Here is a 10,290-nt window from a genome sequence, read left to right on the forward strand (position 1 = left end):
TGAACTGTTTAGAGCCCTTCGTACCACATGAACCTTTTTACCTCCTTGCTTCTTCGCAGTTTTGAGCCAGCGATAATTTGCCATTTTCAACATATTTGGTCGAGGCTCTTACTGGTACGGTGAGACTGTAGTGTATTTTTACGATAGACGCTCTCTACTTTTCTGTGAACCTTCTTTTGGTAATAATTTGCTGGAGGAGCTGACTATGTGCTCGTTTATGGAAAAAAATTGTACAATTCATCATTTTTAGATTCTTCTCTTGTAATTCTTGCAAGCGAAAGTATTATGATATGGCTGTTGCATGTACATTGCGTTGATGTATTACCTGGGCTTTTGCCATTCAAATAAACATGGCCTCAAAATGAAACGGCTTCATCAAATGACATCTAAAAACAGGTTTGCATCAAACAACTTTATTGAAGAAAACGAATGACTCAACAAATATAAAAGTATAGACCAAACACAACATCTGTCGCCTGACTAAAATTGCGCCCCTAGCGGTCTTCCCTATAATTGCCGCCACCCTAGGGGGTCATTAACCCCAGCCAGCAGGAGATTGTGTAAACACAGGCTAACAACAACTCCAGCTGTGTGGATTTTCGAGTCAACCTTAGGTCTCTATGACGGGTTAAATATCACTACGAAAGATAACAAATGTGTTCCGATTATTACGTTGAATATATATATATATATAGGAACAAAAAGTTAGCAAGTAATTAAGTTAGCAAGTTGCAATGCTAGTTAATTAAGTAAAATAATACAGTTTGTGTGTGTGTAACAATAAAGTCTTATCGTGCCTTGGCTATTACACCACTTTGAAATTTTGCCCGGGTCATTGACAAGTTCAAACCAGCAAAAACTTTGCTACTTCTTCACAAAATGTTTACCAATCCCATGCACCTATCATCTCATGATTAAAGAAAAAAAGTTATCTACATACATTAACTAGGCAGCTACAACAGCCTGGTGACTGATAGCGCAAACACTACAGTAAAAGTATAATGGTACAACAATGTTATCAAGATCAAACAGTGGTTAATACCGACAAACAAGTGTTTACGTTTATACATGTACATTTCTTGTTATGAACTGAATATGACTATGTAAATACTGCAAGGTTAGAATAACGATATTCCTTCAATTTGAAAGGTCTTTTATCTTAATCCCATCTGTAAGCCAAAACGTACAGTACAGGGGCTAGTGATAAGCTTTCTTTCGATGTAACATTCTATAGTGACATAAGGCATATTGGGTTCCTATAACAACCAAACAAACCAAGTGAGCTAAGAAATGGGTACACTGAAGGAAAAGCAGGTCATTTAAAGTTAGTATTATACAGCCATTATCATACATCAAACTGACATGGCTAAGCACATATAGAGCTGTTACTCTGTTACACGTTATGAACTGAATATGACTATGTAAATACTGCAAGGTTAGAATAACGATATTCCCTCAATTTGAAAGGTCTTTCATCTTAATCCCATCTGTAAGCCAAAACGTATAGTACACGTGCGGATTGTCTCTTACATACAACTTAGAAGTCGGCTATTGGCATTAGCGATTTGTCAGCGAATTTTACCCATTTACCCGACTTAGTCCATTATCTTGCTGCTGTTTCCTGAACTGTTTCATGTCTTCAGGATCAGGAGCTATCTGAACTATCTGCTTCAACTCTCCATCTGCAAGGTCCATCGTGTATGCACGTAAGTTTACTGCCTAATGCACTCTTCACACTGCCAAGAGTCTATAAGTGTCTCTCCATATGGAGCAAACAGGCACATATGGAGAGAAACATGTAGAGACTTCATACTGTAAGGTTTCTCCAGAGTGAGAGTTAGCATATGCCTCTTCAAATCACCAAGCTGACTGAACTGCCTGTTGCACTCCTAACAGTTTAGGGGCTCTCACCCGTGTGGGTCCGAATGTGTCTCTTCAGGGCTCCCAGCTGATTGAACTGCTTGCTGCACTCCTCACATCTGTACGGTTTTTCCCCAGTGTGAGTCTGCATGTGTCTCTTCAGGGCTCCCAGCTGATTGAACTGCCTGCTGCACTCCTCACACTTGTAGGGTTTCTCACCTGTGTGAGTCCGTATATGTCTCCTTAGGACACCCAGCTGACTGAATTGCCTGCTGCACTCCTCACAATTGTAGGGTTTCTCCCCAGTGTGAGTGCGCATGTGTCTCTTCAAATCACCCAGCTCACTGAACTGCCTGCTGCACTCCTCACAACTGAAGAGTTTCTCCCCGGTGTGAGTCCGCATGTGAGTCTTCAGATGATCCAGCCTACGGAAATGCCTGCTGCACTCCTCACATTTGTAGGGTTTCTCTCCTGTGTGAGTCCGCACATGAGTCTTCAGATTACACAAATTCCCAAACTGCTTGCTGCATTCCTCACACCTGTAGGGTCTCTCACCTGTGTGAGTCCGCATGTGTCTCTTAAGACCATCCAGCCGACTAAACTGCCTGCTGCACTCCTCACACTTGTAGCGTTTCTCCCCTCTCTTTTTTGCCTTTCTCCTGACGTCATCCAAACTCTGCAGGTTGCTTTTTGATGCCATCCTAAGAGATCTGGCGTAATTTCTGTAGAGACAAGATAAACAATCACTGAATTACGAGGTACTAGATTCGTAAATATTCGTATTCACGTGTACGTTGGTGTCCTTGGTCGTTGACTTCTAACTCCTATATAGCTTAATGCCTTGTTGATACCGGACACAGGAGACAAGGCGTCCACCTGTTGAGTATAATTTGTTTCCTTCAGTATTTGTACAGTAGAAGCCGCTTAATTGCACACCCCATTTGCCAGTGCATTTTGTTCAATTGTCCGAATGGTGCAACAAAGCGAAGTTATTAAGCTGGACCGCACCACCATGGGATTTGGGGATTTCGTGCAATTAACAGAAGTGTGCGTTTATCCGTTGTGTAATCAACTGGCTTCCACTGTAATTTCAAAATGTGGCTATAATTCTGCAATCTCCAAGCAGATCTCGCATGGCATAAGAGAGTACAATGTATCATAAGCTGGGGAAGGAGTTTAGCTGGTGGAGGAGTAAATTAGCCACGCATGCCAAGATTAGGTTGTTTCTTTACTAGTATCATCTGCTTTGAGATTTCTAATGTTAATTGAATGTATCTATGTCAATGCATGTACAGTATACACTGACAAAAGTAGATTTACATTATAGTGAACCCTCCCAATGCCATTTCTGATTGTACATGGTTAACAGCAATACTGAACCTCCCCCTAAAGTTCCAAACATAATGAACACCAGATGTTAGAAGGCTGCAAGTTTCTAGCCTGAGGGCGAATGTAGGGAGTTCTCGTATACCTTACAGAAATAAACCGTGCCCTTTTTCTTCACCAATGAACATCACAAAATGTACTTTAAAAAAAGAAATACACATGAATAAACATGCATAATTTCCCTTGTCTTGGAATAAATAAGCTCGTAAATCGTAATAAAAGAACATCAGTAAACCCCTTACAGGCCCCTTTGTTTACGTTCTCTTCTGCGATTTTCTTGACTTCCCTTATGGTGCACGGTGCACGGTGCGGAAAACAAGACATTTTCAATTGTTCATTTTTCCCTCAAAGGTATGGTCTAATTTTCCATCAGAAGCAGACGACAGAAACATGTAGTTTTTACTTTCAATACCCTCCCAAGTCTACAGAACTTTTAGGATCAAAATACAAGAAATCGACTTACCTGCATAAACTGGAACACTAGCTTGCACAAAAACGCCGGTCAGCCTACTAAAACCGCGAATGTTCAACACAGTTGTGGTCTTCGGAAGGAAGATTTCCGAAGAGATCGATTTTTCTCCAGACCACGCCGTTTACCGTTTACCGTTTACCACTTCTCGCAAACAGGAAGTCGCTTCCAGATGACCCGGAAGTAGATAGTTGTATTGGGTCAAACATCATTACCTGATTATCCAAAAGTTGTCGGGATTTGCTAGCTTTTATACAATTTGTGTATACGATTAGTAGGCTATTTCACACCATCTTCTTTTATTTGAAAATTTCAGCGTTTTATGTCCTTGCTGAACATTCCTCCGCTCTTATGACAAACATGTGGACACAAGAAAAATGTGTGGAGAAATGGGAATGGCCTATTAATATGGTGCAATATACACCTTAGCCGTCCGGGGGAGCCACTTGATGGTGGTGTTAATTCCATAATCTCCAAGCAGATCCAGGGTGGCGTAATGTAAGTACATTTTGTAGTATCAAACCCACCGTAGGTGCCCGTTTGACTCCCTTTGGCCAACTTTACTCCTTGGCCAGCTTTGATACTATCTTATGGCACCATAGGATCTGCTTGGAGATTATTAATTTCATTCGACGACTGAAAATGAAATGTAAAATGAAGAATTCCGTGACGAAATTTCAATCTTAAGAAATACTGGATGCAAACAGGGGTTCGGTGTCACGAAATACAAATTCGGATTCTTCCAAATATTTTCTGGCTTGTCTCTTGAATTATTTAAAGTTTAATTTCTGTGTCTCTTCGTGCATGTTGCACACACGCAAACAATGCAGTCCGAGATGTCAAACTTTACTCCATTACGCATACTGCTTTGCGGCCCTTCCATTGGTTCTTCAAGAAAAAAAAGGACCAACGCTTGTGACTTATAAGACTTGTGACTTTTAATGACGTAATCTGTATCTCTGTTATATACTTTGTCTGACCCTTGCTTCTTCCCTCATGACCTCAATGAAAAGCGGCCTGCTGGCCGATTTGAGCTTTCATAAATAAACTGAGGTTCAAACAAGCAAACTACGGTATGATAATGCTACTTTGCATAGAGAAGATCCCTAGAGTCTATATTAGTCACGGACAAAGACGCACAAGCGCGCGCACGAACACACGCACATACACGTACACACATACATACATACATACATACATACATACGAACACACACACACACACAAATGGCCACGCACATACACACACACACACACACACAAACACACACACACATACAAACACACACAAACACACACACAAACACGCACATACATGTACGTACATATATACATACATTTTCACATAGACCAATTAAGACGGGTTGGCGTGCATGCCCGCTTTACGATTTTTTTAATCACTTCACAATCACACAAGTGTTTTTACTAGCTGTCCTAGACCCAGTACTGTATAACGGCTACTGAATGTCCTACATCCACCGATCATGGCGCGGTGCCTAGCCGTGTTAGTGACCGTGTGCCTGCTGTCCGTGTGTGCGGGGGACATGTGGCACTGCCCCGAAGGCGCGAGTCCGGGGGACCCGGAGTGCACATATCTTGAGTCCTTCTGTGCATACCCAGAGTTAAAATGTGAGGAAGGTGTGGACAGCTTGTGTATAGCCCCGGAAAAGTGGTGTGACGGTAAGTATAGTATTAACCATATAGAACTTATACTGACTATGAACGTTTCTTGGTGAGAAGACGTCCTAAATCAATGGTGTTAAATGAACGTTCATCTTTTTATTTTGTATTGCAACATATATTAGCAACGGTTTGTTTGTTTGTTTTATTAGGATCTCTATCAGCCATACCACACTCAAATCTTAACTTGTATATTCGTGCCGCCGACGAAACAAAGAAAATACATGAGTACATAAACCGTACAATGTGATTTCAAGTCCATTAGAAGTGGTAGGACTTTTGTTGTTGTTATTGAAGCGATTGGAAGCTGTCAAGAAGGATTGGACATATTTGGGAATTTAGGGCCGTAGAAGTACTCTCCAAGCAGAGGTTGAATCGCGCAGATATAGTAGAAGTCGGGAAATTTACCGGTGCGCTCCTCTTTCCCGACTACTATAGCTACTATAACGTTATAGCTACTATCTCCGCGACTCAACCTCTGCTAAGGCTAGGGTCACAATTGGCCCGGTGCCCGTCAGGGATGTAGCCCCGGCCGGGCTCTGAAGTCGGGCGGACACCGGCTGTTTACCGGCTGTCGTGGTCACAATCAAACGTTGCCTTCGCGCTGCCCCATGGGGGTCCCGGAGTGTGCCGGCGGGCACCCCGTCATTTTTCTTTTAAAAATTTCCACCTTCCTAGGTTCGTCTCCGGCAGACACCCGTCAGATGTTCTGACGGTGTCCTGTAGTCACCCCTGCGGGGTCCGACAGGGTAACGTTTGTCTCTCACAGCCCGGTGGGGCAGTTGTAGGGTCCCTGCCGCATGCCCTGCGAACAACGGCAGGGAACCAGGCAGGCTCCTGGTGGGCACTCTTTAAGGGGTATAAAAACAAGCATTGCCTGCATTCACTTAAGGTAGTACATCATTGAACTTGGAGTACTGGTGCGGTACGTCGGGGTCCGTTCACTGCGGCACGGTTTTTTTCGCCAACTTTTCCTCGCACTCGCACTGACGTGCGGCACTGTTACGTTTCTAAACTAAACTAAATAAACATGTTATTGGAATTTTTAATGTCGGCGGATGACTTGCCAAACTGTTGAGGCCTATATTTTTATATTTGTAAAACGAAAAAAAAAATGGCTTATGGGTCCGAATGACTGCAAGTTTGGCAGAGGAAACGTCCTTCTTCAGCCAAACATCTTTCTTCAGCTTGTTTCTATAGTCTGGGGTTGTAATATCGTAAAAAACATAGAAGCTTTCTATGAAGGAGGCTATCTGTTCGTCCTGCTTCTCAGTGATGCAGCCTATTATGTGGTCTGTTGCGTGGTGTGTTGTCCTATCCCCCTCTGTTCAGCCCTTGTCTGCAGAAGTTTCTGTTGCTGAATTCTTCCGCCTGCCTAGTGGGCTAAGGGCTGTTTCCCCTGGTCTTCTCCTTTCCCTTGGTATAGCGCTATGCACTTAACTCCACTGTAATACGAGAACTGTGTGATACGTGTAAGTTCACGGCTTTTGTCCTTTCACGTGATCTGTGACGTCACACATTTGACCCGGTGTTACGAATTACACACTTTTATTCCGTAAACCTGGTCTTTGACGTAACGAATTTATTCCGACAGACTGCCGGCAACCGGAGGGGTCCCTCTCGGTGTTGTCACGATTAGGTCGCGGGGTGGTTGTACGAGCGGGTCCCTGGTTCATTTTAACTCAGACTTAAATTGAACCAGGGTCCCGGCCGGGCCTCAAAATACCCCGGCAGCCGCGAGGTGTCCCACAGGGCAACGCAGGGGTCACGCCCGAAAGTGCCAAAAAACAGCCCGTGAATTGCCCGGCAGGGCCCCTTTTTCGAATTGTGACCTAAGCCTTAGTAACTACCGTACCCTTTTCGAAGCAGTACCAGGTAACAAAACCTACCAGTCTTTTGAAATTGCCGAAGAGGCTGGCTCGCTGTCCACTGGGTAGTTGCTGGCGCTTGAACCTCAACAAGATTGCGCTTTTGATCACCCCTCCAACAGGTGTACAGGATTGTGTTCACCACTCGGATGAGAAGGACTGCGGAGCCGGGTACGAGGGGTGCGTGGACTGCTGGGGCGGGGGCCAGTGCGTCCCGTCCGGCCAGTGGTGCGACGGCACGCCGGACTGTGTGGATGGGTCGGACGAGAAGTTATGCAAACGTTGCACCGACGAGTTTGAATGCAAGGTATATAAAACAGTGGCCATATATGTATGTCAAACTGTGGCTATATATGCACGTGTATATCAAACTGTTACTATTTATGTATATCAAATTGTGGCTTTATATGTATATCAAACTGTGGTTATATATTGAACTGTGGCTATACATGTACATGTATATCGAAATATGGCTATATATGTATACTGAACTGTGGCTATACATGTACATGTATATCGAAATGTGGCTAATGTATATCGAACAGTGGCTATATATGTATATATCAATCTGTGGCTAAACATGTACATGTATATCAAACTGTGGCTATATATGCGATTGTATATCAAACTGAGACCATATATATGTACGTAAATTTAGAATTTCCTGTTATGTAGGTATCGGGTATATGCGTCCCCATGTCCCGGGTGTGTGATGGAGTGAATGATTGCGGGGACAACTCTGATGAGGCGTGCGGGGTTCAGGGGGAGTCGCCCCCGTGGTGCGAGGCAGGGCGGTTCCCCTGTGCGAGCGGGGAGTGCGTACCGGGGTCGGTCCGTTGTGACGGTGTCGCCGACTGTACAGACGGTACAGACGAGATGCGCTGTGGTGAGATATTATAGTTGTTGTTTGTTGTTGTTGTTGTTTGTTGCCTATCGGGTGACATATTCTTTCTGTGTTTTTTTTGTAGCAAGATTTGCTGAAGTCCTTTGCTTAACCTTGACAGACACACACACACACTCACACACACACACACACACACAGACACACACACACACACACACAGACACACACACACACACACACACACACACACATACACACACAAACAAACACACACACACACACACACATATACACACACAAACACACACAGACACACATTCACACACACACACACATATTCGCACACCTATATAGACAGACGCACATATTCACACACACACATAGACTCACAGACACACTAACACAAACATACACACGAACGTATATAGACAGACAGACATACACACACAGATGCACACATAGCTATAGAGACATGCAGACACACACACATTGAAACACAAACACATACACAAACACACACACATAAATAGACATACACACAGACACAAACACACGTGTACACGCATAGAGACACATGCACACACACACGTACATACATACATACACATCAACACACACACACACACACACACACACATACATACATACACACATGTACACGCGTGCACACACACACATAGATAGATAGATACACACATACAAGCCTGGTTATTCTGTATCAAAAGCCTAAGATCATACAATCTTTATTGACTCGACAAAAAGTACAGCGACTTTCGTAAGGTCTACATGTATAACAACTACTTACAGTACAACTAAACACATATATATGGATATCTATAGGTATGGATACATCAACATAAAGGGTCTAGCATGTCATTTACACTATTGGTTCTACGGGATAAACAATCGTGGATATATTTACCTACTTGTACACAATGTGGATTATCGCCTCCCAGAATGTACTTGAATTTATCTATCGAACAGAGAGTAGCAAAGTCTTTAGAGCAAGCGGAAAGTTATGTGAACAGCTCTGTGCGTTTATCATCATATCGAGAACAATCCATAACATATAGACTACCCTGTGTGTCTATCTCTAAACAGAGTGTACCAGTGCTGAGCTCCGCTGTGACACCAGTCTCAGGTGTGTCCCTCCGGCAGCCATTTGCGACGGCTTTGACGACTGCAGTGACGGGTCAGACGAACTCATATGCTGTGAGTTTCCCATTTATTAGTCGTATACGCCCCTGTAACTCAACTAGTACTGGGAACCACCTTAGGCTCAGGTCCCATTCCCAACCCACGGCCCAGCCGGATAGCTTTCGGAAATGAAAAATATGATATAGACAGCAACGGAACACACGGATACAGAATTAGCCATGAACATAATTTGTGCATATTCCTTGACGAAAACTTTTATTCTTCATTTCCGCAAACATCCCGGCCGGGCCCCGGTTTGGAAATGGAAATGGGACCTATTAAACCCTGAGCTAAGGACTACGTCACATTTTCAAACAGGGGCCTGGTCGGGCAGTTTTCGGGAACGTAAATTATGACATAAAAGACACCAAACTACACAAGACGTAAAGATGATAGGGCGTTATCATTACCTATACATTTCTAATTTTCATACCCACAAACAGCCATACCCCGGTTTGGAAATGTGACGTTAGTCTGATTGGGAGACTCCAGTTCTAATCCCCGGTAGGGATAGGGCATCTCGGTTGGGGTTGCACACGTCATTCAGAAGGGACGTACGATGGGGGTACGATGTTTGAGGAGGTACCTTGAGCACGTTAAAGGGAAGGGCAGCAACGCCTCCCTGTAGAGATATACTGCTACTGAAACAGCGAATAGACAATGCAAGGACATGAGGAAACAAACGAACGATACATTTCAAGCATATGATTAGCCATTGCTACACGACGTCGACTTAACTCACTTCCCCATGTGCAAAAACGGTTACATTACTTGAGTTGTAGAGGTAAAAGTGGTGGAAGGAGATAGATGGGCTCCGTCTTTCAATACCATGCCCTAATACCCCCCTCACATTTAGCGAAAATCGATCGGACGACGAGTCTGCTACATCCGATTTCCCAGGAGTCGTGACCCTGACGGGCAGGGGGGAACTCTGCCATTTCTTTGTCGGAATCCGGGTCATGCCTCCTCGTAAGTTAGAGCTCGCAG

The 10,290-nt window shown here is 43.8% G+C and overlaps 1 protein-coding gene across 1 annotated transcript in view; it reads left to right on the forward strand.

The window, feature by feature from the left end:
* The first annotated feature begins 5,179 nt into the window (after positions 1–5,179).
* The window catches only part of LOC118405028 (atrial natriuretic peptide-converting enzyme-like), a 9,357-nt gene continuing 4,246 nt past the window's right edge, over positions 5,180–10,290 (forward strand). The window contains exons 1-4 of the mRNA XM_035804428.1: positions 5,180–5,394; positions 7,385–7,569; positions 7,938–8,148; positions 9,208–9,318. Coding sequence (XP_035660321.1) covers positions 5,199–5,394; positions 7,385–7,569; positions 7,938–8,148; positions 9,208–9,318 — 703 coding nt within the window. The 5' untranslated portion in view covers positions 5,180–5,198. The remainder of the gene's footprint in view (positions 5,395–7,384; positions 7,570–7,937; positions 8,149–9,207; positions 9,319–10,290) is intronic.

The sequence above is a fragment of the Branchiostoma floridae genome, chromosome 17 (genome assembly GCF_000003815.2).
Source record: "Branchiostoma floridae strain S238N-H82 chromosome 17, Bfl_VNyyK, whole genome shotgun sequence".
Lineage (NCBI taxonomy): Eukaryota > Metazoa > Chordata > Leptocardii > Amphioxiformes > Branchiostomatidae > Branchiostoma > Branchiostoma floridae.